Source organism: Cydia splendana, chromosome 25, assembly GCF_910591565.1.
Source record: "Cydia splendana chromosome 25, ilCydSple1.2, whole genome shotgun sequence".
In the NCBI taxonomy this organism is placed as follows: Eukaryota; Metazoa; Arthropoda; class Insecta; order Lepidoptera; family Tortricidae; genus Cydia; species Cydia splendana.
In genome coordinates, this window is record NC_085984.1 from 5,442,447 (window position 1) to 5,465,855 (window position 23,409).

Here is a 23,409-nt window from a genome sequence, read left to right on the forward strand (position 1 = left end):
GAAGTGGTGTGCGCGTGCCTCCGTGAGGGACAAAACATACGCAATGCGACAATATTAAAAACACGTTTTAACATCCCTGACAATATACCAAAAACAATCTACGTAATTCGGTCGGGTTATTTGTTGCCCACCATAGCCCATACTAACAAAAAGGTGGGGAACAAACAAAAAGTGAGACTGTGACAAGGACAAGCAATAGTACCGCTTTCTCTGCTACTCCTACTGAAAGTTCTATAAGTGTATCTCGTTCGGTCATTTGGCCCCTCCCCCGTGTCTTCTCTATATTAATGTTCCTCTATGTGATAAACGGAGAACTGTCAAAGACTCGAAAGTAGTCAAAGTTGTCAAACTGACAAGCAGTGTTGCCATGTAAAGACACAAATTTTCATCAAATTTTATTAGATTATTTTGCAAAAAGTTTAGCAATTGAGCCACGCAAAAGGTTTTGCTTAATTTAATAGCAGTAGAAATTATTTTAGCCAGCGCTATTGTCAATCTGGCAGGTGACAGAACATTGATACATTTGGATCAGATAATCAGAAACGAAAATTGTACAAGCGTTTAAATATTGGCTGCTATGCTTAAAAAATTTCCAGTTCAAAATGCGACAGAAAGACTACCAGCCCTAACTTGGAAAAGCTAGGGCATTCATTGTTAAAGTGTAGTTAGACTGTTGTTGTAAATTGTGTTAGGTGTATAGTTAGAAGTTACACATATTGTAAGATATCTAGTAAGAAAAATGCCAGTTTTCACGGCAAACATACCTGCTGATCTGAAGATTGGCGATAGAATAGAAATTGGCGGTAAAATTAAGAAAAATGCTAGAAAGTAAGTTGATGATTTATTCCTATCTAGAAATTCTAGAATCAACATCATTAAGATAGTGACGGACTGACGGCCGAAGTGGGCCAGTATATCGAAACACATCCTTATTTTTATGGTACCTACTAACAATTGTGTGGTGTGGTTATATTTGGCCACTATGACCATCTCATAGAAGTCGGACCAAAAAAAGTCTGCAGCGGATTTGATAGCCCACGCAGTGCAAGTGTCATTTATACGTCATAATTTCATAGAAGTTTGACGTTTAAAATAACACTTTCACTGCGTGGGCTATCAAATCCGCTGCAGACTACTCTTGGTCTGACTCTAACTATTTGATGTTGACTGTGTACAAGCAAACAAGCAAGCTGTTTTTCAAACAGTAGGAAATAGTGCACGAGAGTTTGCCAGCTGAACTAGATGGCGTTATGCGGCGCCATTTATGCTTTATGGCAACTTTATTCTCAAACATCAACTTTTTACAGCCAGAGCTACGCACACATGTACGGAGCAGTGCAGCGCCGTCTACTTACTTCAGCTGTTAAACGAATTTTTCTTAGACATTACATGTCTTCTACAATTAATAATTGTTTTCTACCTGTTTTCAGAATGTCAGTTAACCTGTGCGCGCAGGAGGGCGAGGAGCCGCGAGACGTGGTACTCCACTTTGACGTGCGCTTCCATAGAGACAACATCATATCCCTGTCTCGCAAGAACGGACTGTGGATAGGCAGCGGGAATTATGACACCAACTACAACATGTTCGTGCCCGGTCAGTATACTCAGTACAGCTTGGCAAAAAAGAGTAGAAATTAAAAAGTGGCAACACTGTAGTGTCGTCCCTTTCAAACCAATGGATGTAAGAAAACGGGACGACACTACACTGTTGCCACTTTTTAATTTCTACTCTTTTTTGCCAAGCAGTAGGGCTACCGCCAATACCGAAAATCGTCAATTGCGGGCATTTTTCTCTGTCACTCTAATTACGCCTTCATTGGAGTAAAAGAGTAAGATCCCCGCAATTTGCGAATTTCGGTTTTCGCGGTAACCCCTCTGTACTTAGTAGGTTATACCACAGAATAAATCATAGTAGGTACAACCGTAAAGAAAGGACACTTCCTACAAAACCAAAGTTTGACAGCGATTCATCTCGGAGCTGGGAGGGTTTTCTTTTGGATCACTAAGAAGAAGAAGAATCTATATCTGAATCCCTAAAGTCTTTTCTCCTATCTTTGCATTCCCTAATATTGTTTAGAATAGAATAGAATAGAATAGAAATAATTTTATTCGTAAGCACAAACACAAAATAAAAACTTATACTAAACAGAGAAACATAAAAAAGAGAAAGTGCCACGAAATGGTCTCACCCACAGACCAACCCCTATAGACCGAGCTTATAGGACGACTCGCGGTCACCGCCCGTATGGTGTATAGGTCAAATATAAGATTGTTCGCGCGCCGCTCCGATCAGTTGCGCCCACAGAACACCCGACTAGAAACCTAATATTGGCCATTTTGTTCGCGACGCAAATCACCAAACTGTGAGGCGCGGGAGGGGTGCTCCCGGCGTTGCGATTGGTCGATCCAAACATGGCGCGCTGACACGTGTAAGCGTAGGGATGGGACATGTTCATTACTTGCAGTGGTACTGGTACCAATGGTACCGTAATCTATTGTGGTAAAATAATTGTTATCAATAAAGTCCACAGATTAATTACTTCAGAATATTCATAGAATATAATCATTCATTAGGTACTTTAAAAATGTATCTAAAAATGTTACTTTGCATATTATTAATGAGCTAAGATTGTAAACATAAGAAAAACTGTAATGATTTCGATGAAATTTGCTATATGGGGGTTTTCGGAGGCGAAAAATTTATCTAGTTACGTCTTAACTCTAGGAAAACGCGCATTTTTTATTTTTTATATGTTTGCTGTGCAAAGCTCGGTCTCTCAGATATTCAGTTTTTATTAACGCTGTTTTCTACAGTAGTACCGTCAAACATAGCTAATTTACCTTCTGTCGTAACTTTACCATGTGGTATTACTTAATAGAAATAGCTCATACAAACCTAAAAAGATATGTTTATAATATATTTAGGTTTCTTTGAACTATTTATATTAGGTATTACGAATATGACCCATTTCTATGAAGTTATACCATATGGTAAAGTTACTACAGAAGGTAAAGTTGCCACTTAAGACGGTACAGTAATCAATACCTATTCAAAAGTATAAAATGACAGGCCTTGCTAAGGACTAACTTTACAGCAGGATTGCAGTACGGAAGTGTTGGCCTTTATTCATTGATGTTTAATGTTCATGGATATATGAAGGTGGTTTTGTAACAAATAAAATCTTATTGCTGTTTTAAAAAATATATATATTTCGAACAAGTAAAAAACATACAAATCAGTAGTGAGCAAAGTAGCGATGCATGGTTTGCGAAGAAGGAACAATAAGATTCATACATTTATAAAACCTGTAAAAGCAAAGAAAACTAAAAAAAACCATGAAGTACAATATTTCAATTAATTTATTTCTTTAATTTTAATGTTTTATTATGACAGTTTAAGTATAATATCGCCAACAGGCCTAGCACAGGAGTGGCGCGTCAGTATCTATTCCACGAAGTATACTAGGTACCCGTTCTCTCTAATTATTGTAGTTAGCAAAACATTGGTAAAAAAACTAAAAGGCTGTGGGCCTATTGTAAAAAATGCTTCTTAAGACAGTTTAAACAAAAAATAACTTTGAAACTTCTCAAATAATAAAAAAGTAAGTGTATTGTGTAGTTTTAAGAAACCACGATGCAAGTGAAACTTTTATTACGAATTGTAGGTATTTATCTGAAAATTTTCTGACTTTTTTTCGATTTGCTGTATTAACTCTAAGTACTAGAAATAAAGTATAATTTTACTAACTGGTACAATGCCTGAAGGGCCTATTTTAGATTTAAGTAAGTTATTAATTTCGTTTAGTAGTACCACTGTATATATATATTGTATGTAAATAATTAAAAAAAAAATACTAATGCTGTAATTATTTAATGCGCTATGCTAATGACAGACCAAAAAAATTGAGGCGATAGAATAAAAGTTTCACTTTGAAATTTAGCGAACGCTTTAATTATTGTATATGATCCCAGCACATCTGTAAAATTAGTTTGGTTACGGCAATAACATAAACAAATATAAAATAATATAAATGTGTAATAAATTTCACATTTCGTCGAAGTCCATTTCAGTTCATCATCAGGTCCATCTCGTGACCCAAGACCATACTGCTCGCCTAGAGGATTCTAATAAACCCACACAACATGTGTCTATCACAAACCAACACCGAGTTCCCTCGCACATCTTCAAAGTTCATCATCAGGTCCAGCTCGTGGCCCCCCACCTTACTGCTCACCTAGAGGATTCTAATAAACCCACACAACATGTGTCTATCACAAACCAACACCGAGTTCCCTTGCACTTCTTCAAAGTTCATCATCAGGTCCAGCTCGTGGCCCCCCACCGTACTGCTCACCTAGAGCAGGGGTCTCCAAACTTTTTTACCTGAGGGCCATATTGCGCCTCAGAAACTTTCACGCGGGCCACCGTCGGTTTTTGCGCCGGGAGACGGTGTCTGGTTGCTGCTGTTAAGAACAGTTCCACTCTCAATGAATGCTGAACCCCTGGAGCCTGGCTCCCGCGGGCCGGACAGTAGGCACTCGCTTTGGGTGTCGGCGGGCCGGATTGGAACGCGTCGCGGGGTTTGGAGACCCCTGACCTAGAGGATTCTAATAAACCCACACAACATGTGTCTATCACAAACCAACACCGAGTTCCCTTGCACTTCTTCAAAGTTCATCATCAGGTCCATCTCGTGACCTAACTGCTCACCTGGCTTCTTAAAACAAAATTACATCATTCATTTATTATTAATAAATCAATCATGAATTTCAAAAATACACTTTGGTGGCAAACGCACCCTATGGAAACTATACTACTAACTAATGGCGCTTGCAACTAGGAGAATGTCACATGGGCGTTGCTCTGAAAACCTGCTAAAATATGATTATTTTCTTATTTTGATGCTACCTCAATAATGGTACTACTAACTAAAAACGAAACTACATACTACATATACCTACTAAGATAAACTACCTAATTAAAACTATAGATTCTACAGATCAATTTTATTTATTCTCAATTAAAAATAAAAGAGAATCACAATTATCTTTTACATTTCTTAAAATGGTACAATATGGTTCGAGCGAAAACACGAAGTTACCGCAATTGACAAAACCTACACCGTCACATCACTAGTTGTTGACGTGAAAGGGATAGCACATTGCATTTTCAAGTTGACGGAAAAGGACGGGCTACTTCACGGCCGCTCAGTACAACCATATTGACCAGTATAAAATGAACCCCGCGGACAAGAAACAATTTTCAACAAAATAGTGATTTTGACTTACCTGTGGAATGTTATTCCATCTGTTTTATAACTGGAAGTCTTAGCTGACTTGCCACACCATTTCACACTGCAAAATCCCATGATTTGAATAAATTGCGATTTATTTTCGTAAACACGCGCACACTGTTAACAGGTCGTGAATTTGGACGCAACTGATCGGAGCGGCGCGCGTGAAATATTTTATAAGCGCTATTGCTCGCACGAGTGGAGGCCGCGAGTCGTCCTATAAGCTATGTCTATAGGGGTTGGTCTGTGGTTGCGCCCAAGGTTACGACCTGTTAGCAGTGTGCACGAGTCTAAGAAAATAAATCGTAAACTATTGAATTCATTGGGAAATCATGGGATATTGCAGCGTAAAATGGTGTGGCAAGTCATCTAAGACATCTACATACGAAACAGATGGAAAAACATCCCACAGGAAAGTCAAATTCATTATTTCATTGAATAACGTTTCTTGTCCGCGGGGTTCATTTTATACTGGTCAGAAGCAGAGGCGAAGTATGTCCGTCCCTTTTCGTCAACTTGAAAATGCAATGCGCTATCCCTTTCCCTTTCGACTAGTGATGTGACGATGATGGTTTTCAGTTGCGGAAACTTCGTGCTTCGTCATACCGTATTGTACCATTTTAGACATAATATATAGGTAACATGTTGTGTAAGTTTTTTTAGAATCCTCTAGGCCAGCGGAGCAGTTAGGCCGCATGTCACGAGGTGGACCTGGTCATGAACTTCAAAGAAGTACCTACGAGGGAACTTGGTGTTGGTTTGTGATAGACATATGTTGTATGGGTTATTTAGAATCCTCTAGGTGAGCAGTTAGGCCTCATGTCACGAGATGGACCTGATGATGAACTCGAAAGAAGTGCGAGGGAACTCGGTGTTGGTTTGTGATAGACATAGGTTGTATGGGTTTTTTAGAATCCTCTAGGTAAGCAGTTAGGTCTCATGTCACGAGATGGACCTGATGATGAACTTCAAAGAAGTGCGAGGGAACTCGGTGTTGGTTTGTGATAGACATATGTTGTATGGGTTTTTTAGAATCCTCTAGGTGAGCAGTTAGGTCTCATGTCACGAGATGGACCTGATGATGAACTTCAAAGAAGTTCGAGGGAACTCGGTGTTGGTCTGTGATAGACATATGTTGTATGGGTTTTTTAGAATCCTCTAGGTGAGCAGTTAGATCTCATGTCACGAGATGGACCTGATGATGAACTTCAAAGAAAGTTCGAGGGAACTCGGTGTTGGTTTGTGATAGACATATGTTGTATGGTTTTTTTAGAATCCTCTAGGTGAGCAGTTAGGTCTTATGTCACGAGATGGACCTGATGATGAACTTCAAAGAAGCGCGAGAGAACTCGGAGTTGATTTGTAATAGGCATATATTATTGGTCCATTTGAATATGTTTTCAATATAACCTTCAATGACCTTAATAAAACGGACAAAAGAAAATAATTGTATGAGATTTTGGCGACACTTTTTTCTCGTATCGAAAGAGATTGCGATTCTGAGTGGAAATAATATAAAAAATCTAAACTTTAAAATTCATGTTCTGGGTACTTTAAACAGAAATGCCCTAACATGTTAAGTAAAAATTTCAGGTACATTGTTAAATTACTTAATGAAATATTAAATTAATCAATATAATTATTAAGTAAGTTTACTCTAAGTATACTACTTGTAACAATTTTACCACAATAAATTTCGATATCACTGGTAGCAGTACCCACTACCTGTAATGAACATGTCCCATCCCTACGCTTGCACGTGTCAGCGCGCCATGTTTGAAACGACCAATCGCAATGCCGTGAGCGCCCCTCCCGCACCTCACAGTTTGGTGATTTGCGTCTCGAACAAAATGGCCAATATTAGGTTTCTAGAGGCGGTGTTCTGTGGGTCTCACCTCAGCATGTTGCTGGCGACTTCCAGCGCTGATCTTCCGATAAGACCATCCGGTGAAACAATCACGACAGGTAACATGAATAACAAGAGAATTAACAACAAAATTAAATGTTTGTCATAATGACCAGTTGTCCTAATACTAAAAACGCTAATTTTGGTTTCCCTATTATTGATTAAGTACTTATCTTAATGTTATTAAGCATATTTTCTTTTTTGCGAGGGTCGCAGTTCTTCTAACCCTTGTTTTTTTTTTATTAGGGGGAAAATGCATTCCGCATACCACCCGGGTGCGGGGGGTGACCCGAGTGGTTAATTGGGACTCCCGTCTAGGCTAATGAGGCCCACGGTATACCCACAAAAAACCCCCCCATATGCCGCCTCGCCGCCCTATTGGTGGGGTTACAGGAACGCTTGCGTACTCGTCCGCGACCCCACCGGCGGCAGCCGCCCACGAGGCGTGCCAGATGGTTCGACGCGCCTTCCTCCTAGGCCTCCGTCCTGCACTGTAGCGGACACCAGTTCTTCTAACCCTAACCTAACCCATTTTTGTGGCAGCAAGTTCTAAAATATAACCATTTTTCAGAACCTTACATTATGGAAAATAATCGTTAGGGCATATGCCCATTAGGACAAACCAGTTAGGGCAAGTGACTTTAGGACAAACGTTGTTAGGGATTCAGAATGACACCCGCAGAAGAACAAGTACCTATAAAAAGTGAATTCACCGGTATATTCTTTGACACAGGCACAATGTTCCGCATAATCTTCGAGATTAAAGACACCGACGTCATCACGATCTACTGCCAGGGCAAGTTCCATTCCAACTTCCTGCCCAAGATCCCCTTGTCCATGGCGAAGTACATCGTGGCCTGGGCTGATATACAGCGGATTACGCATTGCTTCTTCCACACGGCAGCCAAAGTAAGTTATAGGGCTATAACCGCCAAAATCGAAGTTCGGAAATTGCGGGCATTTTTCTCTGTCAGTCTTATTTATTACGCCTTCATTGGAGTAAAAAAAACATACAACCGAATTGATAACCTCCTTCTTTGAGATTTGGAAGTCGGTTAAAAAGAGAAAGATCCCCGCAATTTGCGGATTTTGGTTTTCGCGGTAGTCCTTCAGATGTAGTGCATTATCATATCAGGGTCGAAAGTCTGTACATGGAAGATATTCGAAAAAAAGTAGGCTGGGGATACTTAGAATCGATAACAGAACACGTTCCAACAGTTTTTAGAATTTTTGTCTGTTTGTCTGTTTATCTGTTTGTCTGTTTATTTGAACGCGCATCACGTGAAAACGGCTAAACGGATTTTGATGCAAACTTTACTAATCAGTTGAGAACATCCCCGGCCAGGTTATAGGCTATAAAAATTCAACCCCTAAAAGGGGGGGTAGCCACAACACTCGATTGACTTAAGTTTGCCCCTGAATCTTATGGCGCTACTTAGGAAGGAGGGGCAAACTTTTTTCAAATATGTGCTACCACTATAGAGTACCCTGGTAAACTAACAGATGGCGCTGAATTTAATACGTGTTGACATGAATAAGCCACCGAGGAAGGATTTTGCCAAATTAACTCTAACTTTAGAATAGAAGCTACGGATATCAACAAATTTAATTGAATAATTATGTTGATTTAATAATGCAACAAAATTAAACGACAGTAAATTAATTGTCCCTCATTGCACAGTGCCATCTTTTGGGGAACTGAGTAAACATTAAGTAATCAAGAAAACTAAAAATGAGTTTACATAGTTACGTACCTGGTAAAATAAACACACATATCAACACGCGTATAATTGCATAATTAATTAAAATTATTAATTTTCTCCGTCATGAATTATACCTAATCGTAATTATATCGCATCCATATCAAATCCATATTCATACGTATACAGCACTTAATAATGGCCACGAAGGTGGGTACTTAAAAAAAAAAATCATTGACCTCTATCATTTGCAGTGCCGGATTAACCCTTTTAAGCAAAATAAGCACTTGCTTAGGGCACCACGTCTAGGGGGCACCAAAACCGTAGGCAAAAAAACGCGCAGGCTGCATCAGCATTGCAGTCGTCGTGGAGTAGGTACCTACATGAAACTTTTATACGTGTACAAGTAGCCATCTAATAACGAAGGGTCGTAGGGATCAAGTAAGAGAGTGAGGGTATGTAAGAACATCTCCAACGTAGGCTTTCGATTTGACCTTACGCGGAGGCCCTTAAAGTCATGGAAAAATATCTTGCTTTCGGGCTTGCGGCCAGCCGATTTTTTCGACATAGGTTACCGATTTTATAGCGAACTAGCTGTGCCCGCAGCTCCGCCCGCGTGTAATTCGGTCTGTGTCAGTAAGCGGCTAATTTCTAATCCTAATTTCTCTCCCTCTCCCCTGGAGGCGGAACTTGAAGTAAAGTTGACTTATGGATATGCTAGAGGACTGAAGTCCAGATAAAATATTTTACAATTAGGTACCACTAAATAAAACTACACTCCAAAATCAATAGTTTTATTCGCCCTTATTCAAATTTTACACGTGATTTAAACTTAGAGAGTATAACCAAACGGAGTGGTCATTAACAGGCGCCCTCTGTCGAAAATAGGCGGCCAATGGTCAACCGACGTTTATCTGAGATTGCTTTGTTTACGTTACGTAGGTACACATTTGATGTGCCCCTCCCCCGCAAAAAACGCCAGACTATTTTGTACCGAAAATTATGGACATGGCGTCTCCGTTGGTTATATTCTCTAATGATTTAAACGACAGAGTAGTAGGTGTATATCGGACGATACAGTAAGGTATACGCGCGCGAGCGAAAGCGAAGCGGCCTGCCTGGCTAGAGCGCCACTAACCGTGGTCTTCTTCAGACTCCTGAGGAAGGCCACGTGCCCCTTGTAACCTCAATGCGTTGCGAAACTTTCGCGAATGATTCGATTTTTTTCGGGAAGGCATGGTAATGCGTATAAAATGCGAGTCCTAAATCGTTTGACTCCGCAAACGACCAGTGCCGGATTAAGATATTTTGATGCCCTAAGTATTTCTAGACCATGGTGCCCCCTCTCCCTAGGGTCATCAAGATTACATTGATTTTTTTTGGTAAACTGCGTTCATTGCTGCATTTCAGCTGAGAATGGAAATCAGTCACATCATTTCATCACGAATATTGACAGTGCCGCAGCAGTAACGCTGCAACAGAGTACCTAATGCTCCTGCAGTCGCCACCCACATGTCACCTTTATCATAAACATCTTAGAATGTTATTGAAAACGCGAGCGTAGCGAGCGCGAAATTTTTTCGATATAAAAAACGCATTTTGATAGACAGTTGTACATTTTTACTTTTAGTATGGAAATCAGTCACATAATTTTATCACGAAAATTGACAGTGCTGCAGCAGTAACGTTGCAACAGAGTATTTAATGCTGCTACAGTCGCCACCCGAATGTCACCTTTATCATGTCTTAGAAAGTTATTGAAAACGCGAGCGAAGCGAGCGCGACAATTTTTCGATATGAAAAAACGCAATTTGATAGACAGTTGTACATTTTTACTTTTAGTATGGAAATCAGTCACATCATTTTATCACGCAAATTGACAGTGCTGCAGCAGTAACGTTGCAACAGAGTAATGCTGCTGCAGTCCCCACCCGAATGTCACCTTTATCATATCTTAGAAAGTGATTGAAAACGCGAGCGAAGCGACAAGACAAGACAACAAGACAAGACTGCGCCACACCCAGCCGGGGACATGCCCGCTCCGGTCTAACCGGCATACCAGGGGACGAAATTTGTGAGGAGTGACACGCTCTGGGATGGGAGAGGGATAGAATCAGCCGGCTATGCAGCCTCAAGCCAATATTGGAATGTAGGAGGGGTAGGTTATGTCGTCGAAGGAGAGCGTTGGTGACTGCTGCGCGTCGTTTCCGCTTCGGTCTTCGAGATATCTTGTATCAAGTAGGGTCGATGTCGTCTTGAGGTGCCGTTTGCTCGTCGATTCGAGGTGATGGTTCTTCTTCGTCTGGTTCCGTCCAGTTGATATATTTCTCTTGCTGCTTTGATGAATTCGCCTTTGTCGTCTGCCATGTTGATCCACTCACATGTGCGTCCACCGTCATACAAGTTTGTTCCTAGGCCACTGGCAGTGAATGCATTAATAGCACTCGACACAATAAACTTAATATAAAATAATAATAAAGAGTATACACACGCACAACACTTTCAACGTAGCAATTAACACATTAAATTGTTTACATTATTTTAGACAATTACAGCATCAGATGTCGACAGTAGTTTAATCACGCTAGGGCACGCTAGGACATACAAAATGGATTTTAGCACTGCACAACACAGATACTTCTAGCACAAGAAAACCGCAAAAACACATCGAGATTGCACACCGACATACAAATTTACTTTAAGCATAAGAAACTTGCACTATCACTTTAATTTAAAAAACACGAATTCAATAAAAAATAGAGAAAAATATTTTAATAGAGTGTCACTTGGATTGACTGTTATTTGAATGTGATTTGGTAGTTAGGGCTAAAGACCCATGACACCCTCTTCCCGTTCCGGTACCTATCTTATCGGTCATACTTGGTATCTCTTTGTTTGCAACTCGTATCGATATTATAAAACAATTGTTTGGTATTATTTGAAGTCTCTACCAGCATCTCTATTATATTGCTTGCGCCCCGGCGTGGTGAAAGTAGCCGCGCCGCGTACCCTTTTTTTGCATTTATTGCAACTGCACATGTTGTGATGGGCTAAGACCCTTTAAGCGGTGACCGCTTTGACTTTTGCGGGGCTTTGTATTTTGATTCGTTTGTTTGAGCCGACTCTCTTCCGTATTTTGCTCGCCTTTTACAACCCTTTACAATCGCCCAATATGCCTCACACTCGTTGTATACATTGAGATCAGTGGGTTCCGTAAGAGGTCCCTTCTTTCCCTTGTTGCAGCCACCTTCAGGCATAAGCATATTTCTTACTCAATGGCCTCTATCCTAACCCAGTCGAGTACGAGTAGGTAGGAATAAAATAAGGTTGCCGCTATATACATCACGCACATGAGACCGCCACAACAGTATCTAAAGTAACAACTTCCACCAACCAAACTTGTGCGAAGGAAAATAATTTGTGTACTGAACCCACCGAGCTTGTCCCAGATATGCAGCGTCCCTCGTGACTCGTGAGAGCCCTATAAATCGTTAATTTAGAATAAAATTAGGATGGTATTTTAACGACGAAATTAACATAGAGTTCGTTTATTAACCTGCGTCTTTCGGTAGACTAATAGTTGCCTGTTTTTGGGCAAGGGTAAAGATAGTTATCTACATTTGCTCGTTGAAAGACAGCATATTATAGGTACTCAACATAGTTCAAACACTGCTTCTACTACCTGCTTAAAACAAACATATGCAATTATGCAGACTCGAACCACATGAGCATGTTATTTAGAGGTAAAATGGAAAGCTCTCACCAGGTAACTTGTACTCTTGTCTTGACTTCGCTGAGGTTTAACTTCGGCGTATGCGCAGGGATTTTACACATTTTAAAATCATTATACTTCAAACCGGCATTTCTCGGGATAAGATATTTTAATAGAATCGAAACCGAAACAAACGAAACCCGCGCGGTCAGTTAAATAAAAAAAAAGAAACACGGTCCGGCCCGCACATCTGGCGACAAAATGGTATTGCACCGTACACCATTGAAAAACCTTCCCGGGACGCGTCCGACCTCGGTGACGGTCAAAACAGAACTCCTCGATTGAAAACGCGAGCGAAGCGAGCGCGAAAATTCTTCGATATAAAAAAACGCAATTTGATAGACAGTTGTACATTTTTACTTTTAGTACGGAAATCAGTCACATCATTTTATCACGAAAATTGACAGTGCGGCAGCAGTAACGTTGCAACAGAGTACCTAATGCTGCTGCAGTCGCCACCCGAATGTCATCTTTATTATATCTTAGAAAGTTATTGAAAACGCGAGCGAAGCGAGCGCGAAAATATTTCGATATAAAAAAACGCAATTTGATAGACAGTTGTACATTTTTACTTTTAGTACGGAAATCAGTCACATCATTTTATCACGAAAATTGACAGTGCCGCAGCAGTAACGTTGCAACAGAGTACCTAATGCTGCTGCAGTCGCCACCCGAATGTCACCTTTATCATATCTTAGAAAGTTATTGAAAACGCGAGCGAAGCGAGCGCGACAATTTTTCGATATAAAAAAACGCAATTCGATAGACAGTTGTACATTTTTACTTTTAGTATGGAAATCATTCACGTCATTTTGTCACGAAAATCGACAGTGCAGCAGCAGTAACGTTGCAACAGAGTACCTAATGCTGCTGCAGTCGCCATCCGAATGTCACCTTTATCATATCTTAGAAAGTTATTAAAAACGCGAGCGAAGCGAGCGCGACAATTTTTCGATATAAAAAAAACGCAATTCGATAGACAGTTGTACATTTTTACTTTTAGTGTGGAAATCAGTCACATCATTTTATCACGAAAATTTACAGTGCTGCAGCAGTAACGTTGCACCAGAGTAATGCTGCTGCAGTCGCCAACCGAATATCATATTTATCATATCTTAGAAAGTTATTGAAAACGCGAGCGAAGCGAACGCGTAAATTTTTGGTGCCCCCTAGACATGGTGCCCTAAGCAAGTCCTTATTTTACTTAAAAGGGTTTTTTTTTCAAAGTACCCACCTTCGTGGCCATTATTAAGTGCTTAAGGAGGCGATACGTATGAATATGAATTTGATATGGATGCGATATAATTACGATAAGGTATAATTCATGACGGTGAAAATAAATAATTTTAAATAATTTTATGCAATTATAGGTATGCGTGTTGATGACTGTTTATTTTACCACTACGTTACTATGCAGTAAACTCATTTTTACTTTTCTTGGTTACTTAATGTTTACTCAGCTCCCCAAAAGATGGCACTGTGCAATGAGGGGCAATTAATTTACTATCATTTAATTTTGTTGTATTATTAAATCAACACAATTATTCAATTAAATTTGTTGATATCCGTACGATTGATTGAAATTTTAGAAGAGGGGTCTTCTAAACTTAGAGTTAATTTGGCAAAATCCTTCCTTGGTGGCTTATTTATGTCACATCGTATTAAATTCAGCGCCATCTGTTAGTTTACCAGGGTAGTCTATAGTGTTAGCACATATTTGAAAAAAGTTTGCCCCTCCTTCCTAAGTAGCGCCATACGATTCAGGGGCAAACTTAAGTCAATCGAGTGTTGTGGCTACCCCCCCTTTTAGGGGTTGAATTTTTATAGCCTATAACCTGGCCGAGGATTTTCTCGACAGATTAGTAAAGTTTTCATCAAAATCCGTTTAGCCGTTTTCACGTGATGCGCGTTCAAATAAACAGACAGAAGTAGCGCTTTCGAGTGAAGCCAAAGAGCGAGCAGTAGAAGAGTCGTGATTACATGCATAGATTCGATTTCAAGCCACTCTTTTGCAGTTCGGCGTTAGGTCTTATGCGAGGCCTTCTGCCTTACGGCAAAGTTGATCTTCTGCTTTAATTACACTTGGGCGTGGATCCAAATTCAAGTTTTCCTCTTTCGCAGCTGGGCCTTCTGCCTTGCTCATCATCATCATCATCATCTCAGCCATAAGACGTCCACTGCTGAACATAGGCCTCCCCCTTGGACCTCCATACGTGTCGGTTGGAAGCGACCCGCATCCAGCGTCTTCCGGCGACCTTAACAAGATCGTCTGTCCATCTTGTGGGTGGACGTCCTACGCTGCGCTTGCTAGTCCGTGGTCTCCACTCGAGCACTTTTCGACCCCATCGGCCATCTTCTCTGCGTGCAATGTGGCCTGCCCATTGCCACTTCAGCTTGCTAATCCGGTGGGCTATGTCGGTGACTTTAGTTCGTCTACGGATCTCCTCATTTCTGATTCGATCACGTAGAGAAACTCCGAGCATAGCCCTCTCCATAGCTCGTTGAGCGACTTTGAGTTTTGAGATGAGGCCGATAGTGAAAGACCACGTTTCGGAGCCGTAAGTCATCACTGGTAACACACACTGATTAAAGACTTTCGTCTTGAGGCACTGAGGTATGTCGGACGAAAAGACATTACGTAGTTTCCCGAACGCTGCCCAACCGAGTTGGATTCGGCGGTTGACCTCTTTCTCGAAGTTGGACCTACCTAATTGGACTACTTGTCCTAGGTAGATGTACGAGTCAACAACTTCGAGTACCGAGTTCCCAACAGAGACTGGGATGGGCACAACATTGGCATTTGACATAAGTTTCGTCTTGTCCATGTTCATTTTCAAGCCCACCCGTTGTGAAACGCGGTTGAGGTCATCGAGCATCATGCTGAGTTCCTCCATCGACTTTGCCATGACTACGATATCGTCGGCAAACCGAAGGTGAGTGATGTATTCGCCGTTGATGTTGATGCCAAGTCCTTCCCATTCCAGGAGCTTGAAGGCGTCTTCCATTACGGCAGTAAACAGTTTCGGAGAGATAACGTCTCCCTGCCTTACGCCTCTTCGCAATGGAATCGCCCTCGTGCTCTGCTCCTGTACTCGGACCGACATGGTGGCGTTACTATACAAACACTTCAACACTTCGATGTACCGATAGTCAATATGGCATCGCTGAAGAGACTCAAGCACCGCCCATGTTTCCACCGAATCGAAGGCTTTCTCATAGTCCACAAACGCTAAGCATAATGGCAAGTTATACTCTTCGGTCTTCTGTATAACTTGCCGCAGCGTATGGATGTGGTCTATGGTACTATAGCCTTTTCGGAAACCGGCTTGTTCGGGAGGCTGGAAGTCATCAAGTCTGTGTTCGAGACGGTTCGTGATGACCCTTGAAAACAGCTTATAGACATGGCTCAGAAGCGTGATGGGTCTGTAGTTCTTCAATAGGTTGTTATCACCTTTTTTGAAGAACAGCACCACCTCGCCTCTATTCCATGTTTCAGGCGTTATGCCCTCGGACAAGACGGAATTAAAGAGCTTCTGGAGGACTTTAAGTACCGGTGTTCCACCCGCTCTCAGAAGCTCTGAAGTGATTCCGTCTTTGCCCGGCGCCTTGTTGTTCTTAAGCTGCTTCAGGGCCATCCTAATCTCGTACAGACTGATGTCCGGGATATCTTCGGTATAATGTCGGGACAGCTTGGCTCTTGGATCTCCTACCAAGCTGTCAACGGGCTTTGCGATCGAAGTGTATAACTGTCCATAGAACCTCTCAATCTCACCTAAAACCTCCGCTTTGCTCGACGCTATGCTGCCGTCTTCCCGTTTCAGCTTTGTCAGCTGGCTTTGCCCAATAGACTTGTCCTTTGCGAACACTTTGGAGCTTTGGTTTCGCTCAATAGTCTCTTTAATACGGTTAGTATTAAAGAGACGCAGATCATGTCGCAAGGACTTAGATATACGTGTATTGAGCTGCCTATATGACTCCGCGTCATCGGGAGACTGCAACTGTAGCGAGCGTCGTTCAGCCATGAGGTTTAAGGTTTGCTCGGTCAATTTCTGAGGTCTATCTTTACGGCGGGGTCTAAAAAACTTAGACCCTACTGTGTGGACAGTTTCCACTAGCCCGTCGTTGATTTCGTCCAATGAAGCCAAGTTCTCTAGGCAAGCAAAGCGGTTAGAGAGCTCGGGTTGAAAGCTTTCGGGGTTTTGAACATGGGCTCGAGTAGGTCGGAGCGTAGACTTCATCAGGCTGGACCTTTCAAGTTTAATATTGATATTCAGTGTGCCTCTTACGATTCGGTGATCACTACCGGTCTTTACCCTGTTGATCACAGAGACATCACTAAATATCCGTTTCTTGTCGGTCATGATGAAGTCTATCTCGTTTCTCGTGGAACCGTCAGGACTCATCCAGGTCCATTTCCTGTGAGGCGGCTTCTGGAAGAAAGAGTTCATCATGAAGAGTTCCAGAAAGTCGGCCAGCCTCTGACCCCTAGGGTTCCGTTGCCCATACCCAAATTGCCCCACTCTCAACTCATCCCCGCTTCTCTTGTCCAACTTTGCGTTGAAGTCCCCCATAACAACAGTAAAGTAGGTTTTAGAAGTATGTATGGCCCTACTTACGTCCTCATACATAGCTTCTACTTCATCATCGGAGTGTGACGAGGTCGGTGCGTATACCTGAATGACCTTCAGCGAATATCTTTTGGATATTCTGAGTATTAGGTATACCACCCTGCTCGACACACTGTCGATGGTTATTATGTTGTTTACGACGGACTTGTGAACGAGAAACCCGACACCACCTTGGGACTGTTGGTCGCCCTCCCGGTGGTAGAGCAAGTTACCAGACTTCAGGGTTGTCGTGTCCTCCCCCTCTCTACGGACTTCGCATAACCCTACAATGTCCCAGTGTAACCTGCTCAGTTCCTCTTCCAGCTCGCAGATCTTTTCGTCAGTCCTCATAGTGCATATGTTGTGTGTTACCAGGGCCAGTCGTCGTCGGGGCGGGTAGCCGGATCTTTGCCGGAGATTCTTAGCACCCCTGACCCCGCTAATGCCCTGACCGCTACCATAGCCAGAGCACCGGGGGTCGCCGGAACCTCGGGGCCATGGTTTTATTGTGCTCATCATGATGGGGGGTGAATGCCATAATCGCCACGCTTGGCAGGCGGGTTGGCGATCGCAGTCGAGTACACCGAATTTGAGGGACGCTGCTGCCCGTCCACCGGTGGTCTTGGACGTAGTTTAAGGACATACCCGGGTCCTTCCTGCCTTGCTCACACTTCGCCAATTCAATTCACTTGGTCAATTCCAAGCTCTGCTTTCTTGCATCTTTTCACCTCTCTTGCATCAAACAACCTCGCTGAGACCCTTAAATATAGAGCCCTATGCGAAGCTAGGCTGATAAAAAACTGTCCCATCCCTTCTCTGTATGAAATCCTGGATCGCGCCTGGTTGGGACTAAAAGTAAAAATGTACAACTGTCTATCAAATTGTGTTTTTTATATCGAAAAATTTTCGCGCTCGCTTCGCTTGCGTTCTCAATAACTTTCTAAGATATGGTAAAGGTGACATTCGGGTGGCAACTGCAACAGCATTGCTCTGTTGCAACGTTACTGCTGCAGCACTGTCAATTTTCGTGATAAAATGATGTAACTGATTTCCATACTAAAAGTAAAAATGTACAACTGTCGATCAAATTGCGTTTTTTATATCGAAAAATTTTCGCGCTCGCTTCGCTCGCGTTTTCAATCACTTTCTAAGATATGATAAAGGTGACATTCGGGTGGCGACAGCAGCAGCATTACTCTGCTGTAACGTTACTGCTGCAGCACTGTCAATTTTCGTGATAAAATGATGTAACTGATTTCCATACTAAAAGTAAAAATGTACAACTGTCTATCAAATTGCGTTTTTTATATCGAAAAATTTTCGCACTCGCTTCGCTCGCGTTTTCAATATCTTTCTAAGATATGATAAAGGTGACATTCGGGTGGCGACTGCAGCAGCATTATTCTGTTGCAACGTCACTGCTGCAGCACTGTCAATTTTCGTGATAAAATGATGTGACTGATTTCCATACTAAAAGTAAAAATGTACAATTGTCTATCAAATTGCGTTTTTTATATCGAAAAATTTTCGCGCTCGCTTCGCTCGCGTTTTCAATTACTTTCTAAGATATGACAAAGGTGACATTCGGGTGGCGACTGCAGCAGCATTATTCTGTTGCAACGTTACTGCTGCAGCACTGTCAATTTTCGTGATCAAATTATGTGACTGATTTCCATACTAAAAGTAAAAATGTACAACTGTCTATCAAATTGCGTTTTTATATCGAAAAATTTTCGCGCTCGCTTCGCTCGCGTTTTCAATTACATTCAAGGACATGGCGTCTACAGCAGCATTAGGTACTCTGTTGCAACGTTACTGCTGCGGCACTGTCAATTTTCGTGATAAAATGATGTGACTGATTTCCATTCTCAGCTGTAATGCGGCAATGAACGTCACTCAATTTACCAAAAAAATTCAATGTAATCTTGATGACCCTAGGGAGAGGGGGGCACCATGGTCTAGAAATGCTTAGGGCATCAAAATATCTTAATCCGGCACTGGTCGTTTGCGGAGTCAAACGATTTGGGACTCGCATTTTATACGCATTTCCATGCCTTCCCGAAAAAAATCGAATCATTCGCGAAAGTCTCGCAACGCATTGAGGTTACAAGGGGCACGTGGTCTTCCTCAGGAGTCTGAAGAAGACCACGGTGAGTGGCGCTCTAGCCAGGCAGGCCGCTTCGCTTTCGCTCGCGCGCGTATACCTTACTGTATCGTCCGATATACACCTACTACTCTGTCGTTTAAATCACGTGTAAAATTTGAATAAGGGCCAAAAAAACAATTGATTTTGGAGTGTAGTTTTATTTAGTGGTATACCTAATTGTAAAATATTTTATCTGGACTACAGTCCTCTAGCATATCCATCTGTCAACTTTATTTCAAGTTCCGCCTCCAGGGGAGAGGGAGAGAAATTAGGATTAGAAATTAGCCGCTTACTGACACAGACTGAATTCCACGCGGGCGGAGCCGCGGGCACAGCTAGTCTTTTATATTCATTCACTACTGTAAGTATACTACAGATGTGCAAGTAGCGCAAAGTTTCCAGGAAGTTAGAAAATTTCACGGAAATTTCAGGAAAATTTCATAGGAAAGAAAGGGAACTTTCATTTTGGGAATGGATTATTTCGTTACCTACCTATAAATAAATTTGAGTAACTTCCGATTTTGTAATTTCGGAAACTTTCCGACAGGAAATCAGTACTATTGAGTGTTTTCAGTCAAATTCATAAACAGTATCTATATTGCCATAAAAATAATATCATAATGGACTCGGCAGTTAATAAGCTTACTCATACTTTTACGTTTAAAATATCCGTCAAAATTGGTTGACATGTTGACATAAAGGGATCTACTAAAACATAATTATTTTACTATTTCGTATTTAATTACTACGAAATACTTAAAGAGGTACAACTTGTACTAAAACAGCTTAGCTGAGAACTGCAGAGAACCTATTTGGTCATCGTGATTCGGGAATCGGATAATCGACCTGTCCCAGGCAGGGCCGTCTTAAATTATGCTGGGGCCCTTGAGCACATAAGAATTTGGGGCCCTTTTGGAAAGTAAAGCTTAGAAAGCGAATTAAACTAACATTTTTCTACTATAATCTTCTATTTATTACGAGTAATCAAATATATGTCTGTCCTTCGGGGCCCTCTGAGGATGGGGGCCCTGGGCACGGGCCCCGTGTGCCCTTATGGTAAAGACGGTACTGGTCCCAAGGACTAGGAGCATGTATTGTCCTTCTTCGCAGGCCCCTGGCGGAGACCAGCCCCCCGTCGCACCTCTGACACCGCGACCCACCGTGGCCCCTGCTGTTGTGCTGGAAACTAAGCGCAGGTAACCGTTTTATTAGCTTTTGGTATCGTCTATATGATTCCTCTGTAAAGCAACGTTTCACCCAAGGTTGGCTACATAACATAAGATAAGATATCGTTTATTTGCGTGAATTATGGTAGTTAACAGATGTTACATAGTTTTTATAGGTCACGACATAATTCAGCCGAATAACGGCATGCAAATAACAGCCTTGAACACTAATTACCACTAACTTATGTGGTTAAGTTTACTTTTTACCATCGTAGATCAGGAGTCTCTTTTTTGCCACGATAGCCAATAATTACCTTAGATAAAATCGTGAATGCCAAAACTTGAACTTTTATGGCAGCTTCAGGCTTTCTGGCTGCCAGGCTTTCTTCCCGAGGACTAGATTGGAAGGGCTTCTGACTTCTGACCGGACCCATTACAGGACTCTGTCGTAGGCACCGACAACCGGTGCAACAGGAGTCCATAGGCTTGTGCAACTACTATCAGACAGGTATTCTTGTTTGCCAGCAACGTGGTACTTCCGGTTCCGTACTTTTTAGTATTTGTTGTTATAGCGGCAACAGAAATACATCACCTGTGAAAATTTCAACAGTCTAGCTATCGCGGTTCATGAGATACAGCCTGGTGACAGACAGACGAACAGTGGAGTCTTAGTAATAGGGTCCCGTTTTTACACTTTGGGTACGGAACCCTAAAAAACCTTGTGTTTATTACAGCACTCGTGTGAAGAAACATCCTGTCCAGGACTGTCCCCAGCTGCTCTCGTCAGAGAGCTCTGACGACGAGCAGTCGGCGAAAGTCCGACCGAAAGCCGAAGGTCGGGCTGACAAGTTCTTCTTTGAGACGCTCATGTGCCAACAGTCAAGGGTGGGTACCGTTTTACCACAGTATAAGGAAGATATCTTTTAGACCCAGTAGTCCAACTTCGAACGATTTATAATTCTCGTTCGAAATTCAAAATCTCGAACACGCGCGTTGGTCTCCCCAGGCGTTAGAAAACCTACTTAGCCCCCATTCGCACGGGAGCTTTTTCAACGCGCGTTAAAAAAGCGATTGAATGACACAAATGGATAACCATGTACGTATTCACACAACAGCGGTGGCGCTTTTTATCAAGCGTAGTTGGATTTTCGACTTTAAGCCTTGGTCGTTAAATCGAATTTAGAGTGCGGACAGATTCAAGCGCTTTTTTAACGCGCGTTGATAAAGCTCTCGTGCGAATGGGGGCTTACAGTGCGACATAAAATAGCAAAGAGAATATAATCACTATAAAATAGTAGCAATTGTTGGAACTAAAACATATCTAAACTAAATTGTTGCCATGTTTAAGCATTTTACGTCAAAAATGTGACAGTTACGTAGGAAGTGGCGCCCTCAATAATTTTCTACAATTTCTTATCGGACTATAAACCTGCTTAAATCAGTGTTCGTAGGGTCACTCGAGTCCTTTAATTCTGAATTTAAAGAACTCAGCTCGTTTTTTACGAGACTCTGCGCTTAAAAAACTTCTAAGTATTTTAAGTTCCGAGTCGAGTCGAGTCCTTTGTTGAGTCTTTTTCAAGAACAACTCGCTTATTAACGCGCGTTGAAAAAGCGTTCTAGCACGATGAGGCCTGACGTAGATTGTAATTACATATATGTCTTTCATTATTGCTATGACGGAATATTTTTATAAGTAGATATTCAGGGTTGAGCCCAGGAATTAAATTTACTTTAAATTCCGTAGGAAACCACTAAATTCGGCGGAGCGGCAGCAGAACCCCACTACAGAACCACCAGTCGAGACCGTGTCAGGCCAGACTGTGCGAGAAAATTTGAACAAATGCATGAAAGCGACTACTCTGAGGACATTACTTCAAAGAATGAGTACTCTGCCTCTGCGGCAGACGACATTGAAGTGTTGCCAGGTAAAAAACACATGATGCGGCGCGGGAAGTTCCCATTCGGCCAATTCGTCAATTTAATGGGGAAAACTAATAGGAGAAATTAATTGTTTGTGATATTGTGTTTGTTAAGTGTATTGTATTTTTAATAGAATATATTGAGAAAGTACGATGTTTCATTTCGTACAGTTGGTGTATTCCCATTTGTCCCCGCCCTACGTGACCGCCACCATACACGAGTCGGGGACAAAGGTTTTGCATGAATATTGGCTAATTATATTAGATAAACGATAGCCTATCGTAAACAGATGTTCAAAAGTCGTATTTACATGACAGAGAAAGATGCCCGCGATTTGCGAACTTCTGTTTTCGCGGTAGACCCCCAGTTGCACCAAACCGTCTGTCACGGTTAAAACGATAGCTAAATTTTATTGTACCTACGAGGATTCTCAAAGTTTACTGCTTAGTGGCATTGATCAAATTAATAAATTAAAGTTGGTGCAACCGGCCGTAATATTTCAATTCTTCATCCCCACACAGGTGTTTCACAGGAATAATACTGATACTTTCATGAATTAATTTCTAAAGTTGGTAGTAGAGGTATTATTGTGTTTCAGCTTCAGGGTCAAATCGATACTGGAGCCGGATGCGGGTGTTCCGAAGAAAGCAGATGAAATATGGAAAAGACGATTCCAAGGTGCGTAGAAACTAGAGATGCAACGGATAGTTGTTTGGCCGGATACCGGATACCGGATATTCGGCCTGCCCATCGGCCGAATATCCGGTATCCGGCCGCCGAATATTCGGCTGGCGGAACTATACCTACATTTCGGTTTTTCAAGTGGGCATTGTGCAGGTTTTGACCTGTTTCGTAGTGAACGTTCCCGCGGACTCATTTCTAGGTTCGAAATGAGTGC

The 23,409-nt window shown here is 41.9% G+C and overlaps 1 protein-coding gene across 1 annotated transcript; it reads left to right on the forward strand.

The window, feature by feature from the left end:
- The first annotated feature begins 480 nt into the window (after nucleotides 1–480).
- On the forward strand, nucleotides 481–22,628 carry LOC134802580 (uncharacterized). Its single transcript, XM_063775216.1, has 6 exons — nucleotides 481–828; nucleotides 1,431–1,594; nucleotides 7,934–8,109; nucleotides 20,536–20,621; nucleotides 21,326–21,476; nucleotides 22,336–22,628. Exons 1-6 carry the CDS (start codon nucleotides 740–742, stop codon nucleotides 22,597–22,599), a joined length of 930 nt encoding a protein of 309 aa, XP_063631286.1. The 5' UTR covers nucleotides 481–739; the 3' UTR covers nucleotides 22,600–22,628.
- The last annotated feature ends 781 nt before the right edge of the window (nucleotides 22,629–23,409 follow it).